This window comes from Hydra viridissima, unplaced genomic scaffold, assembly GCF_058129835.1.
Source record: "Hydra viridissima isolate aposymbiotic clone 2 unplaced genomic scaffold, HvirCarnegie_v1 scaffold_6, whole genome shotgun sequence".
Taxonomy (NCBI): domain Eukaryota; kingdom Metazoa; phylum Cnidaria; class Hydrozoa; order Anthoathecata; family Hydridae; genus Hydra; species Hydra viridissima.
In genome coordinates, this window is record NW_028324305.1 from 13,207,316 (window position 1) to 13,223,536 (window position 16,221).

Consider the following 16,221-nt stretch of genomic DNA (forward strand, 5'->3'; position numbering starts at 1 on the left):
TTCACGTCTTTCTAAATAATTTTTTAATTCTTTTCACGGGAGAATTAAAAAAAACGGTAAAAACTTTTCGAAGAAGAAAATATGCTGAAAGTGTGCCAAGATTTAAAAAAATTGAATTGACTTAAAGAAAATCTTAGTATAATAAAAATGAGTATCTATTCTTCAAAACCAGAATTAATTGCTAAAGAGCGAAAACTTGAATGCATCGAAAAAAATTTTCTTTCCCTTAATAAAATGGGTGATAAAACTGATGCTAAAGAGCAAAAAGCAAAAACTACCGCCAAAGAGCGAAAAATTGAAAGTGACATAAAGAAAAATCTTTCCGTAATAAAAATGGAAAGTAAAACTGTTAAAGATCGAAAAGATCGAAAAGTATCAATGACATCATTAAGAAGGGATGCTAAAGAAAGAGCTATAAAAGGCTATACCAGAATGACTAGGGAAGAGCTTGTTGAGGCTATTAAAACAACAAGAACTGTCATTGGTTATGGACCTGCTCCTCGTAGACGAACGACTGAAACAAGACCGTTGCCAGTTGTTGCGAGACCTGTCATTGCTCCGAAACCAGCGATCATTCCACCAAGACCTGTCATTGCTCTAAAACCAATTCATTTACAAAATCCTAATATTCAAAGACCTGTCATGGCTTCAAATCACATCCTTGATGAGCCTGTTTCAGATTCATCACCTGTCATGACACCAAAACCAGTCATTCCACAGAGACCTTCATTTTTTTCAAGTCTGACGGCAGTTGCAAAAAGTGTGGCGTCGTATGTTACAACTAAGTTTAATGATATTAAAGAATGGATAGATCCCTACGTTCCTGAAGTAGTCAAGAAGAAGGTAAGCGAATCAGTGGAAAAAATCGATGAAAAGGTAAAGTCTATCAAATCACTTGTATTAAAAACAGTGTATAAACATCCCGCGTCAAAACCTTTTACAGTAAAGTTTAATATGACTGAACATTCAGCAGAGCGTGCTGCTAGACTATTTTCTTACACACCTTCTTCTCATTATCAAGACATTACTTCCTTTTTTAATTTGGTAAGAGAGTCTGCCATTCAAACCATGGAAGGAGAAAGAAACACCAGAGTAAGAATTATTTTAACGTGTGAAATGAAATCCGTAAGTATCACGACTGGTGAAGAAGTGACTCGGGAAGCAACCTTTTCATCAAGATCAGAGATTATTCTAGCGACTACAGATGTAAGAACGTTAATGAGCGAAATGGAAGAAAAAGTCTTGGAAAGTAGTGTCAAATACAATGCTTTAGGATCTAATTGCACCATGTCAAAGATTTTAAGAATGGATATTAACTTTATCGATTACGAACCTCTCAGCGGTTCCTCATATATTGAGCTGTCTAAAGAGCTGAAAGACAAAAAGGTGATCATCAACATGGAAAACCGTGACAACCAATGCTTTAAATGGTCAGTCACTCGAGCTTTGAATCTGAAAAATATGCATAACGGAAGAATTGATGAAGACTTGGTTCTAAAATCAGAAGAGCTCCATTGGGATGGAATGGAGTTTCCTGTCAAGCTTAATAAAATCGACAAGTTTGAGAAAAATAATCCAACTATCAGCATTAACGTCTTTGGGTATGAAAATAAAAAACCTTACCCTTTGCGAATATCTGAATTTGTTGATCGAAATCACTGTGTTGACTTGTTGTTTATTTCAAACGAAGACACTGACCATTACTGTCTCATTAAAAGTTTGAGTCGATTATTGTCTACGCAAACATCAAAAACAAAAAGAAAAAAACATTATTGTCGAAATTGTCTGCAAGGCTATGACCAGGACGAAAAGCTCCAAAATCATCAACCTTATTGTTATGACAACGCTTCAGTAAGAATCGAACTTCCTAAAAAAGAGGCGACCGTCCAGTTTAAAAACTATAACAAGTCTATAAGGGTTCCGTACGTCGTATACGCAGACTTTGAGAGTTTTACCAAACCTGTTAACACTTGCACACCGAATTTGAAAGAGTCATACACCGAACAACATCAAAAGCACGTTCCAAGCTCCTTCTGCTATTACATCAAATGCTTTGACGACAACCTATACAAAGAAAAACCAGTCATGTACACAGCTGAAAGTGATGATGACGATGTGGCTAAAAAATTTATAACCATGCTTGAAACAGACCTTATAAAGATTTTCGACAAGATTGATTTAATAAAAAAGAGAGTGATGCCTGTTAAGGATAAAAAGAATTTTGAGGCTGCAACTCTATGTCACATTTGCAATAAAAATCTTAATGGTGATAAAGTCTTAGACCATTGCCATTTGACTGGAAAGTATCGTGGAGCTGCTCATAACAAATGCAACTTGGATTATAAAATTCCAAAATTCATTCCCATTATTTTCCATAATTTGTCGGGTTACGACAGCCATTTGTTCATCAAGAAATTAGGTGGAAAGCTCAATTGTATACCCACCAATGAAGAAAAATATATCAGCTTCTCTAAGCAAATCAAAGTGAGAGAATTTACTGATAAGAAAGGTAAACTTCGAGAAGTGTGGAAAGAGCTAAGGTTTATTGACAGCATCAGATTCTTACCCTTCGGTTTAGACAAATTATCTAAAAATCTCACCGATAATCAGTGCAAAAACGTAGCTGAATATTATCCCGAAAAGAAACAGTTTGGTTTGATAAGGAGAAAAGGGATTTACCCTTATGACTGGGTGGACTCGATTGATAAGTTTTCAGAGACGCAATTACCTCCTATTGAAGCATTCTATTCAAAACTGAAAGATGAATCAGCAAAAGATGAAGACTATGCGCATGTGAAAAACGTTTGGGATGTATTTTGCTGTAAAACGTTTAAAGACTATCACGAGCTGTACAACGTGTCCGACGTGCTGATACTTGCAGACATTTTTAAAGATTTCAGAGACACTTGCTTGAAACATTACGGCCTTGACCCCCTTTGGTATTACACCTCTCCTGGTTTGGCTTGGGACGCTATGCTAAAGAAAACTGAAGTCGTGATAGAACTTCTAACCGATATTGATATGCTCAACATGGTTCAAAAAGGTGTACGTGGTGGAATCAGCATGATCTCCAACAGACATGAAACTGCCAATAACAAATACATGGGTGATTCCTACGATCCTTCAAAACCATCCACGTTCATCCAATACTTGGATGCTAACAATTTGTATGGATGGGCTATGTGTAAGCCTCTTCCTGTTAGAGGATTTAGATGGATGGCTGAGGATGAACTCTCCAATTGGAAATCCATACCTTGCATTCTCGAAGTTGATTTAGCCTATCCTGAAGAGCTTCACGATGATCATAATGACTATCCTTTGGCTTCTGAAAGAATGACTATTGGAAAAGTGGATAAGCTGGTCCCTAATTTAAACAACAAGGAGAAATACGTTGTTCATCATGAAAACCTAAAACTCTATGAACGGATGGGTTTAGTTATTACCAAAATTCATCGTGGTATCACCTTTGAAGAAGAACCTTTTATGAAAAAGTATATTGACCTCAACACTGGATTAAGAGCAAAAGCTGAAAACGAATCTGACAAGGAATTTTTCAAGCTTATGAACAACTCCGTCTTTGGGAAGACCATGGAGAATATTCTAAAACGCGTTGATGTTAGGCTTATCACCACTAGAAAAGAAGCTCTAAAATTATCAAGAAAACCTAATTATGAGCGAAATACCATTTTTGATGAAAACCTAATCGCCATCCACATGAAAAGAACAAGTGTCTTTTACGACAAGCCTGTTTTCTTGGGAATGAGCATCCTAGACATCAGCAAAACTCTCATGTTTCAGCACCACTACGACTACATGAAGCCTAAATACGGGGATAAGCTGAAATTGTTAATGACTGATACTGACTCTCTGTTTTACGAAATCGAAACGGAAGATTTTTATCAGGACATTGCCGACGATGTAGAAAACAAGTTTGACACTAGCGAATTTCCTAAAGATCATCCTGCCATTCAAAACGCTGGGCTTAAGGTTGGTTTAAACAAAAAAGTTATTGGAATGTTCAAGGACGAGACTGCTGGTAAGCAAATTAAAGAGTTTGTTGGGCTTCGACCTAAACTCTACTCCTATGAGGTCTTTAATGAAATAAAAGATCACAAAAAATGCAAAGGCATTCAGAAATGCGTTGCTGAAAATCGCATCACTCATCAAGATTATAAAGACTGCTTAATGAACAAGACAGAAAAGCTTGCAACCATGAACGTTATCCGTTCCCATCTTCACAATGTCTACACTGAAGAAATCAACAAAGTAGCACTCAGCGCTGACGACGATAAAAGATTCATCTTGGAAGACGGAATACATACGCTAGCCATTGGACACTACAAAATCAGATCCATTCCTTAACATTGCAGAAAGAAATAATTTTAGAACGGAAAAAAAACACGACGCCATCTTGTATGCTAGGATTAAGTATAGGAATATATCAATGGCTCAGAACCGCCTTTTCCTAAAAAATTAAACCTGATAAGAATATTCTCGGCACCATCTCGGATAACATCGAACCCCCCAATATAATACGGTATCAATGTCCTAGAACCCTTAAGTATGGGAAGGGTATCAATGGCTCAGAATCCGCTTTTCCTAGTAGTAGTTACATGGTATCATAGTTTTTTCAAAAAATATTTTTATTTTTGTATTTTGAATTGAAAAAATTACAATATTTGATAATAGCTTCATGTTATTGGATTAAATTTCAAAAGCAAAAAAATTTGTGTTTATGCTCATTTTCACCATTTTTCTTCCTTTTATTAAGTGAAGATAAGCTTTCTGCAAATTTACTTCTAAAATGTCTGAGCCTCTTCCAGGTGTTCTGAAAGCATAACGAACTTTTTCAACAGTTAGCAATGTGTTCTGTTTATCTTCCTCATTTTTTTATAGGTGAATAAATTGCTGCTTCTTTCCAATAGATCTTTCTCAATGATTATTTACTACAATTAAAGAGTTGGCATCATTCTGAAACCTTTTAAAAACAGATTGAGTAAACCAATACTGGTGGGGAAGTAAAAGCCAATCTTTTATCCTTTGTTCTTCTAATCCAATTCAATCAAACATAAGATATGAAAATTCATCAACTAACAGAGCAATGGAAGAAGGATGTTCACTAATTTCGTTTCCCATTTTAAATTTATCTTTTACGTCTACTTTTGATTTGATTTTTTTAGCGATGTACCAAGCTGAAATCGTCATTTTAAAAGTTAGAATTGTTTTTGCAAAATTTGCTCGTCAAATTTATCAGTTGTAGTTTAGCCATAAATATAAATATTTTATATTGTATTTACTTATGTCAAGCTTGAAATTAGCTTCCTTTAATAATTTACCCCAAGATGTTCTACTTAAGTTATTAACTTCACTTAATAGTTCAGCCATCTACCAAAATTCTAAGTTAATAAGATCGAAGTAATATTTTATAAGGCTACAACGACAGACAAGGAAAAGGGGAGAAAGATTTTTCAATTACGCTGGTTATAGGAGCTTTAGCCTAATATATCCGCCTATATAAGGATATATTAGGCCTTTATAAGGATATATTAGTCGCTGAAGGCTAACAAGTAAAAGAGCGCTCTTACAATCGGCACTAACTTAGGCGCCCAGAAATGTTGTAAAACATGACCTGAAGGCCAAGTCTAAAGCTAAATCAAAAAGACACCTCATTACTGAAGAATTCAAGTCCAAAAGAGTTGAAAAAAGTAATTATTGGTTGACTTTTTAAAGTAAATATTGGTTGACTTTTTTAAGGATGGGATTTTTTGTCCATCCTTAAAAAAGTCAACACATAATTCTGTATCAAATAGCAGGAGTGAGATCTATATTAGTACCTCAAACCCAGAAAATGTTCCAGAGTCCATTATGCTTAAGTTCAAGACAAAATATCCTGATTCTGCGATGACGTTTTGAGTTCTGGCATTAAATGGCCTAAAGATGCTCCCCCCCCCACCACCACCACCACCATGATTTTTATTAATTGAGCGGTCAAAATTAATACAGATGTGTACATTAAAATCTTGGATGACCATATCCGGCCATATTCACCTCCGAAATCGTGTACCAACAGGAAGGGACTCCACCCCACACAACCAGAAAGACCCAGAAGTGGCTCAGAAAAACCATCCCCGCTTCTTAGGAAAAAAATTTGTGGCCACCAACCTCTCTAGATTTAAACACTCTGGACTACAGTATGAGTTGAGTCAAAACCTGTACATCTCCTCACAACAGTATTCAAGCTCAGAAAGTCTCATCAAGCAGTGAATGGAATGCCATGCTCAAGGAGTATGTTCATAAAGTACGAAAGAGGTTCAGGCCCAGAATTAAGTCTGTAATTAAGGCCACTTTCACACATTGAGTAACTTATTTGAAATTCTGTTGTGAATAAAGACTTCATGATGTAATTAGTGTGTACGAAGGTGTTAATGTTTGTAGGTGCTAATGTGTGTAGGTGTTAATGTTTATAGGTGCTAATGTATGTAGGTGTTAATGTATGTATTTGTTATTGCATTAAATGTGTGAAAATGACGCAATTGTAAAAGTGTATAAAAAGAGAGTGTATTTTGTAAAATGTATTGATTCGCAGTCAGATGTAAAAAATATTATCAAGTTCAAAAAGTGACTCTTAAGTGTCTCAGGGAAAGTCTAAATAATTCCCCACAATTCATAAAAAAATGACATGAAATGAATTAATTTGCCAAAAATGTTTTCTGGTTAACTTCTTTTTACAACCTACCATTTTCAAAAATTAGTGCGGATTAATAAGACGCATACTATACTAATAATTTCTTTTTTTTTTTTTTACAGTTATCTTCTACTGGAAAAAAAAACACTAGTTGCAATTTTGTTTTTAGATAAAATATCATGACATTTACAACCCTTTACAAAATTCTGCAAAATCATGCAAACATTTAATAACATTCTTTGAGTTTGATTAGAACAATGACCAAATTGGGATTTTCTTAAATCAGGCTTGAATATTTTTTAAATACATAGAATCTGCATTTATCAAGAAAAATCCTAAATGGTTATATTTTTAATTTGATTTATATAAACTGATGCAGCTTCCTACAGAACTGGTTGACCACCAATTCTGACTTTCATAACTTTACTTTTTATGTAGATTTTAAAGTTTCAGCAATAAATATGATAGATAGGCGTTTGATATTACTATTTTTATGTTATGTATTCTTTAATTATAACAATTCTAATAACAAAAACTGATAAAACAACTTTAACACAAAAAAACTCGATTTTGTCTCACTGTGCAAAGGTAGCGTTTACTTCCGTAAAGAAATGAATGAGGTAAAAATCAGGATTCAAAACTTCAAAAGTTTTAAACTCGACTATAAATGACAAATAAATAAAAAAGCACTCGAACTGTACCGAAGAGAACACGAGTTACAAAGAATCCGAACTATATCTTAAAATTTAGGTTCTTCTCTCATCATTAGCGTAGTGAAAGTTTTTACAAGTATTACCCGCTAGTGAAAAGCCTTTAACCACATATAAAACCTGCCAGTAGATCTATATTAGCTTAAAAAAAATATACGTCAGAAACAAAAAAACCATAAGAATAAAAATAGCTGTAATGCGGCTTAAGTATAAATAAATTGAAGTGGTGGCATGGTAACCGAAAAAATAGTATAAATGTATATTTAAGCCTCAAAATGTTGCTAAAATTTTTCGTGTAGCTGAAAAATAAAATAACAGATTTCTGTAGACAAAATCATTGAGAGTTTTAATTTGGCAAAGATAATTTACTTCAGTATGCTGGACTTTCATAACTTTAAAACTCCATTTTTTTTTTTCGAATGAAAAATTTAAAGCTACCAAGAAAACCAGCTTTAAGCTCATTTGCCTCATTTTTCTCATTAAGAAACATTTTTAAACGCAATTTAAAAATCAACTAATAAAGTAGTAGTAAGTGGAAATGCGAGTCAAACCAAGCGAGCCAAACCAAGCTGTATGATGAGGGATTTTACGGAAATAAAAACCGAATGCATTTGCTGATTAAACACTTTCAAAAAGGAAAAGAAACATTTTTTTAAAAACAAACATTTATCACGTAGTTACAATATAAAAAGTACGTGCTTGCAATATGAAAATCATGCGTTGTTTTTATGCTTCCGGTGTCAAGGTATTTTGGTGGTAATCTCTGCAAACCTGATCTGAGTGAAGCACTAAATCCGGTACCCATGTCTCTAAACAGTCAGCAATATACAATTTATTATCAGCTTTTTTCTTGATTAGTAAACTATGAAAATGTTGAATTGATGAGGAGGTTTGAGCTGTGATTACAGTTTTCGCGCCTGACAACAACTGATTGTAGTCATCTTCTGATATTTCAACAGTGTGGTCATGAGTATTAGCTGATGTGTGGGAAACACCTGTTGTAAACTTTCTTATATCCGCTTTGGGCGGCGGAGGTTCTGTTATAGAGTCTTCAATAGCGTTTAATTTTTTATACTCGGCACTTCCTTCTGCAAAAGCTGGCATTACTGGATACCGTTGCCGAATTACACCTGGTAATCCATCAATAGGTGGGAAAAGAATACGCACTCCTGACGAGAAAACAGCTCTATCACCTCGAGGTGTTTTCATCATAACTGCTCCTTTAGGAGTAGTATCTGCTGTTGAAGTGTCTTTGGTAGTATTAGAAAAAAATATACTGGGAGTTAGGAAGTATTGTGAAGAAGCTGCGTACAAATAAGGGTCGCCTTTAGTGCCTGATCCGTTTGACAGCACATCGCTGTATGAAATGTTATATGGATTCCAAGCACTTAGGGGAGTCAAATATACCACTTCCAATGGTATCGCATAAGTGACAGCTGCATTTTCCGTTACACCATCGTCCCGTGTGTATGAAACCTCAGGAATGTTAGATTGAGTGGTGTGTGCAACATAAAAGCGATCATTGAAACCATATTGTCGGGGGTATCTAACACCTTCTTTTGTCTTTTGGATAAAAGTACGATAGTAATATGCTGCATTAACTTCTTTGTCGGGGGTCTGTGGATTCGCTGATAACATGACATCTTCAGGACTATTAAATGGTTTTGGCCTAATGAATGATCCATAATTGTTTAACCCTGGTATTTCTTCCATAATTGAATCAAGGTACGTGTATGATAGAGGTCTTTCATCTCTCTCGTGGAATATATTTATACCTGTATTAACAAATTTACCGTTATTTATCAAAACAAGTTTATAAAAAACTCCGTTTAAACATACATATGCTTAAACACATCACCTTTTATACTTACAAGATTTCTTTTCTGTTCAACATTTGTAATGATTAACCTGTGTGGGACAAAAACGTTCGACGAAACGTTTCTTGAAGATCTTGGGACAACATTTAACAGGTAGTTTTAATAAAATAAAGTAATGTATAAAATACCTGTAATATCATATCGAGCTGCTCTTGATTGTGAGTATGCTTGATCATTCATACGCTGCCCAACTATTGCCGCTGTTTCTTTTACAAGCTTAAGCTTGTTTGTGCCTAGATCTTTGCTGATTGGATGGCACAGAATTCTGTAATTCCATTGTGCCAAAACAGTTTGGTTATCCTTTGTAACTCGAATAATTTTAGTTGGAAGATGTGAGAGGTTTTCAAGAAGACTTTTTGTTCCAGTGTAAGATGTATAACGAGTCTAGAGGGGAATCGAGTGTAAAAAATACCTTTTTTAGTAATATCAGTTTCATACTAATGTCAAATTTCATATCGATATTGATATGAAATCTTCATTATAATTCAGTTATTCAATTTAGAAATTTAAATATCAAAATAACGATACTTGCTATCAGACAATTAATCTATATTTTACTAATTGTTAACAAATTGATTAATCAAAAATATGTTCATTATGTTCAATGACTAACAGTTAATTTACTCATTTTTTATACAAATTTTGTAAGTTAAGATTTCATTTCATTAGAACATCACTGAAGTTTTGACAAAAATTTTTAGTGAAATTATTTTGCCAAATAAATATTCTACTTTTTTAAGATTATGGGGATAAACCAAAATATAGCTACGCGTACAAAAATATTTACATTTATTTCTTTTTTGTTGAATTACTACTGGATTAACTTTTATATCATTGTTTTTATCAAAATTTTCATGTTAAAAAAGATAAATATGACCGCTACAAGAAAAATTGGTACGTAAACTTGACGCTTACTTAAAAGACACACACAAAAAAAAAAAAACTGTTATAAAATTATCACCTTTTATAACAAAAAAAAGTCTTTAAAAACCTTTTCTTGAAGATCCTGCCAGCTCTCAGCATCAATATGATGTCGATCGCTGTTAAATGGTTCATCAATCTTTCCACCACTGGATGTTGTCCAACCTCCTTCCAAATAAACCAATATAGGTTTAAAATAAGCAGGATAATTTCTTATCGAAGCGTCTTGAAGTTGAAACGCTCTAAACCATTCTCTCATTTCTATTACTTGCCCTATAACATCGCAATCTTCACCAGGTGAGACTTTGCAGTATGATGTGCCAGCAGCAATAACCTCAGGAGGAATATTTGGAAAAGGAATTGGTTCAGTTGCTTTATACGCATTACTGTTAGTGGCTGCTCTATAAAGTGTATAATCGTTGTGTCTAGTTCGAAACTCAATTCCATTTAGTACTGCAATGAACTCTCCCATCCCTACTGTTCTTACATGGTTATCATGGTTATGTATTGCAGCAATGGAGTCACCAACATAAGTCGGTGTGTAGTAGTTTTTTTCTCCAACTAAAAGTTTAGATTGTATTTAAAAAAAAGAAGGAAAAAAAAGAAAAAAAACTACGAAAAACTTTTAAAGAAATTATACAGAAAATTAATCTAAAATGTAAAATATATAAAATTTATTACGCTGAAAATCAATTTAGTGTTTTTTTATTGAAAATTTCTATTTGACATTAAAGTAAAGAAAATTTTAAAAATGCCATTTTTTTTCAATCCTTATTTTTCACCTCTGTTGAAAAAAAAAATCTAATCTTAGAAATCGAAATATGTATTTTTTTTTGGTCACTTTATATTGTTAAAATTAAATATGAAACTCAGTCGATGATAGTTGAATAATATTCCGGACATTTTATGTCATGTTATGATAATAATTCAAAGTTGAAAAAAATTTGATAGTTCTTTGCTTTCTACAAACCTTCAGTCGTTCGCATTTGTTTCAGCCCAGATTGTCCGTCTGACCTATGTTTCTCTTCTTCGTGAAATTGGTCAGCTTGCAACTGCTTTATAATGTTCAAAAAATCTGTTTGCAAACTGTCTACCTTTGCATCAGCTACACGCTTGTCTTCAGGTGACGTATAAAATTTAGCTAAGCTTGCAGATATATTCGTTTGAGTTTCAGCATAGTATGGATAGAGTTTGAGAGTGTTATTTTGTGTTCGAGACATCCAATCATAAAACCATTTCCTCTTATCTCTGTATAACGCTTTTTCGCTCTCTACCGAGGATATCAAGCTGTAATAACTTTTATTGTACTCAGTGTTTATTCTTTCCTCAATATACCTATTCATAACAAAAAATTGAGTTGAAAAGATAAATTATAGCTTTTTTTTTAAGTTTTTGTTTTAAACAACAAATAATAGTAATAATAATAATAATAATAATAATAATAATAATAATAATAATAATAATAATAATAATAATAATAATAATAATAATAATAATAACAATAATGATGATAATAATGATAAAAATAATAATAATAATGATAATAACTCTTTGAAATAGTAAAACCAATATCAAAAATTTGTTCGAAAATTTATATGGGTTTTGAAAATTTTTTGTTCGCTTCTGAAAAAATTTTCACTTTTTTATCGAAACAGAAATTGTTAATTTGATAATACTGACATACTTAAGCAGAACTGGGACTCCAGCATTGAACTGCGAATCAGCATCTTTTTGAAAAGCATTCAAAAGGTCATTCATTTGCGTATTACTAAAACTGCTATCTTCATCTTTTTTTTTCTCTAAGTCATTAACGAAGTTTCTTCTTCTGTCATTTTGACTTTGTGAGGTTGTTAATTGCTGTGTCAAATCTCTTAATTGGGAGTTAATAGTTTGGATTGTATCACTGATTTTTTTCAAATCATCATTATAATCAGCAATAACAACAGCGATTACTATGGATACCACCACTACCAGGTTCACACATGGTTTCATGATAAAGTGAAACAGTATCACCTATAAAAAAAAATTCAAAAAGGACACAAAAATTAGATTTGGAGAATAGTTGAGAAAAGAATCACAAAAACAAAAGTAAGCAGTTATCACGGAAATATTTAGTAACGTAAAAAACCTATTTCCAGAAAGTTTTCAAGGAATCCACATTTAATCAAAACGTGTGGCTTGATTGCATACTTAATGTAGCGTAAAATAATTTCATCACTATTTTGTTAAATTGCTTTTGCACTTTTAAGTAAAAAATGAAAATTACTTAACAGTGAATAAGGCGTTCACCAGAATAAGAAACTATTTTCTTATCTTTATTTTTCTATTATTTTTTATTTCTTGAGAATATGAAATAAAAATTTCTTCCATAAACATAAATTTGAGGGAGGTTGGGGGAGGGGATGAATTCTGTTTTGATTTATTTTTTTTTCAATTTTAAAATTGTTGTTTTACTGTGGTTTTCTTTTTAACTATAAAATTCCAGAAAACTCTCACGTTAAAAAAGTATACTTATTCCTTTTCCTGTAATTGACAGTTTAAAAAGGAAATACATGCAAATTTTTATATAATGTTATTTACGCCCACGGTGAATTTTTTTGCATTGAAACAATTAATTTGGTGCAATTCTCCCTTCTTAAAAATCAAAGCAGAACAACCCTTAAGTTATCGAAATAAAGAAGTGTGTGGTTTGTGACACACCTAAAGCTAAAAAAAACATAACCAAGTAGTGGCTTAGGGAAAAGTTTAAGGGGCTTGTGATTTACTAATACTTAAGATTGATTACAACGCAGTTTTGTTTATCTTTTTTTAAATTTATGCATGTTTTTTCGAGTTGACTAAAAGTTAGCACTGAGAAAAGGAATACAAATCAAGAATGAGAAAAATCAGCATTTAACACAACAAATTTTAGGAGCCCTGTAAAAACTAATAAAAGTTTAACAATTAGAGTCAAAAGTAACTATCAGAATTAATAAGAGAAGGAAGATTTTTCTCCGACAATCATCTAAATCATCTTAATTTCCAACAATCATAAAAGAAATCCAAAAACACACGGATCGAGTTTTTGTTTTTTTTTTATCATTTATTTTTGTCTTTCATTCTATGGAAGATATAGAAGTAGCTTATTTTGTTCATTTTGTTTCTGTATCTGCCATAAAAGAGGTTCAAGGATTCTGACGCAAAAATATGAATTTATTCCTTATAGATCAACCAACCCAATTTTTAAAAGCAATAACTTTAAAATTTACCTTTGTAAATTTACACCATCTGATACTTTGAACATTGTAGTTCTAGAGTACTATAGATTTTTAAACTGAAAATTGTATTTTATACCCAAATGGATTTCTAGAACAAATAGGTATCCAATTATTTTGTGTATATTCTCACAACCAAAATAAACATATCAAAACACCATGATATTTTCTGAAATTTGATGAAAATGAACTATGATATTTGATAAAAATGTTGCTTTCGTTTGGAGACTATTGAAAATCAAGAAAGGGGTTTCTTGTTTACAAAATATCAGCATTTTATTTCAACAGATATGTTGCCTCACTTCACACTATACCTGTAATTAAATATTCCCCCTGGGGTTTGTTTGACGCGTTACTGTGATTTTGACGAAAGAAATTTTTAAAATACAAGTGTTAATGTTAGGTAGCAACCCGAAAAACTATTTCTAATCGTGAAAAAAGTATTTATGATAAATGCACGCAAATAATGTTTGAGACAAGTATGATAAGAGCATTAGTAGTTTTTTTGTCAGATTTTTATCAGATTATTGAAAACGCATTCCCAGACAGGAATACGATATCAAAAGAGACTTAACAATGTCTAAAAATTTTATTTGAATAATAATAATAATGCTATCAAATACCGAGTTTCATTTTAACAGAAGATCTTAGTTCAGAAAATAGAAAGGACTTTAATATTCCGCATTATCACTGGTACATATATTTTTTTCAGTGCTGCTCCGATGATAAAATTTTCTTGTTAGATTTATCAGAGACAATCGAAAAATTGATTAAACTCTTCATTTGAAAAATAAAAACAAATGTAAAGGTTAACTAAGATAACTTTAAAAAATACAACGACAGTATGAAGCATTAAGAAGAAGAAACTTAAAGTATTAAATATCTAATAAAATTGGCATAATAATAACTAATCTGATGCCATAAAATTTGATACAAAAAGTTATGTTTTTTTTAAACAAAAAGAATAGATTATTAATTTGGATAATTTAACAGAATTTTAAGAACCAACTCGTTTCACGTTTTTTTTTTAAAAGAAACATCGATTCATCCATCTCTCTTTTTATGTACTAGAGCTTAATCAGTAAAACTTTTACATGGTCAAAAGAATGTGAAGCACATGGATCAAATATTACTTGTTCATTCTAGTACTAAGACCAAGGACCCCTCATATTTCCCAGTCGTATATGAACCTTTTCCACAATCTTCGCCTCTGCAGTCTTCGTTTTTAAACCATCTACTCTTAACTTTCCTTAATATCCTTTGAAAGACTGCCAAACAACACATAATTTACAGCTATGAAGCAGGATCGTCAACTTTAATGCCTTATTATATTTTTTGAATGTTGCATTGGTTTCTTCAAAACCACTCTTTGAGTGGTTTTGAATAATCCATTTTCATAGCTAATGCAGAGTTCACACTGTTACAATTGAAACTTCACTTATACTCACTGAATATTTTATTTGTTAAGCCAACCAGATTTGAACTATATCAGCACGATTGGTTTGAGTTTAATGCTACCGGAATTTATCACATTTATGAAGCATCACAAAGTGAAATCTGAATTAAATATTACAATAAATTAACTGAAATGCTCCCCCCAACCCACCTCCAGCTCCCCAATCAAAAAAATGAAAATGGAATCACATATCTTTCATACATAAAAGCAGATTTTACATATACTTTCAAAGTAAACTTGCATTGTCACATAATCTCAAAAACTTAATCAAAAAATAACTTATTATCTAATAATTCTTCTTAAAATTTAGCACCATTTTAACTAAAGCCTTAAAAACTTTTAACTTAAGCGTTTGAGTCGCAATTTAAAGCGTTTTGAGCCTGTTACTAACTTACGCATAAAAAGCGCGAACGAAAGAATAAAGAATTCTTCATATATACGAAAAAATTCTTCATATATACGAAATGTTAGACATGCAAGCTTTAATTTAAGAGGGTCTCCTAAGAAAACCTTTCTTGTGTTCTTTTTTTTAAAATAGGCTTTTGTAGTTTGTAGAAAACGTTTTTGCTCATGTATAAAATTAAAGGTCATCAATCTCACCATCATATATATACATACATATATATACACACACACACACACACACACACACACACACACACACACACACACACACACACACACACACACACACACACACACACACACACACACACACACACACACACACACACATATATATATATATAGCAATATCATATTATTTACTTATCTTAATGCCATCTATTTCATAATAAACCGAACACAGCAATAAACGTTTTCAAAATCATACATATTTGTATCTATGTAAACGCTGTTCTGTTCAAGCATGGAAGAACAACTTTTATATGTTATTTCAGTTTTATTTAGTATACTCTAAATTAAAGTTTAAAAAGAAAAAACATTCCATCCTCAACTTGTCACTAATTACGCGCGCAATCCTAAAAGCAAAAAAATTTTGATATTAATTTTTTACCTTTTGAATTGAATTTTTTATTATTGCTTCCTTTTTTACTGGTTTTATTCGATTTTTACTGTTTGACTGAGTTTGTTCGATTTTTTACATTATTATATTTTATCGAGATAAATAATAACTAGTGTCCTCCCTAACTTAGTTCAGGAAAAAAGTAAAAGCAAACTGACAGTTCTTGTTTAACATTAGTTTTGCCCACTGCGTAATTATGTAATTCGTCATCATTTACAATACAAACACTTTTTCTAAAGTAATATTTTTTCAATTAAACGAATTTACCTACAGCTGTATGCCACAACAAAGCTA

At 32.2% G+C, this 16,221-nt stretch overlaps 2 protein-coding genes across 2 annotated transcripts; one reads left to right on the forward strand and one right to left on the reverse strand.

Annotated features, from left to right (window-relative positions):
* Positions 1-333: 333 nt before the first annotated feature.
* On the forward strand, positions 334-5,913 carry LOC149887112 (uncharacterized). Its single transcript, XM_090091475.1, has 4 exons — positions 334-708; positions 2,506-3,435; positions 3,799-4,089; positions 5,755-5,913. Exons 1-4 carry the CDS (start codon positions 334-336, stop codon positions 5,911-5,913), a joined length of 1,755 nt encoding a protein of 584 aa, XP_089947601.1.
* Positions 5,914-8,005: 2,092 nt separating this feature from the next.
* LOC145189779 (uncharacterized) lies at positions 8,006-15,941 on the reverse strand. The gene is made up of 6 exons (XM_090090773.1): positions 15,919-15,941; positions 11,878-12,206; positions 11,164-11,528; positions 10,264-10,754; positions 9,401-9,656; positions 8,006-9,170 (listed from the first exon to the last, which is right to left on the reverse strand). The coding sequence occupies exons 2-6, from the start codon at positions 12,183-12,185 to the stop codon at positions 8,122-8,124; spliced, it is 2,469 nt and encodes an 822-aa protein (XP_089946899.1). The 5' UTR covers positions 12,186-12,206; positions 15,919-15,941; the 3' UTR covers positions 8,006-8,121.
* Between the last annotated feature and the right edge of the window lie 280 nt (positions 15,942-16,221).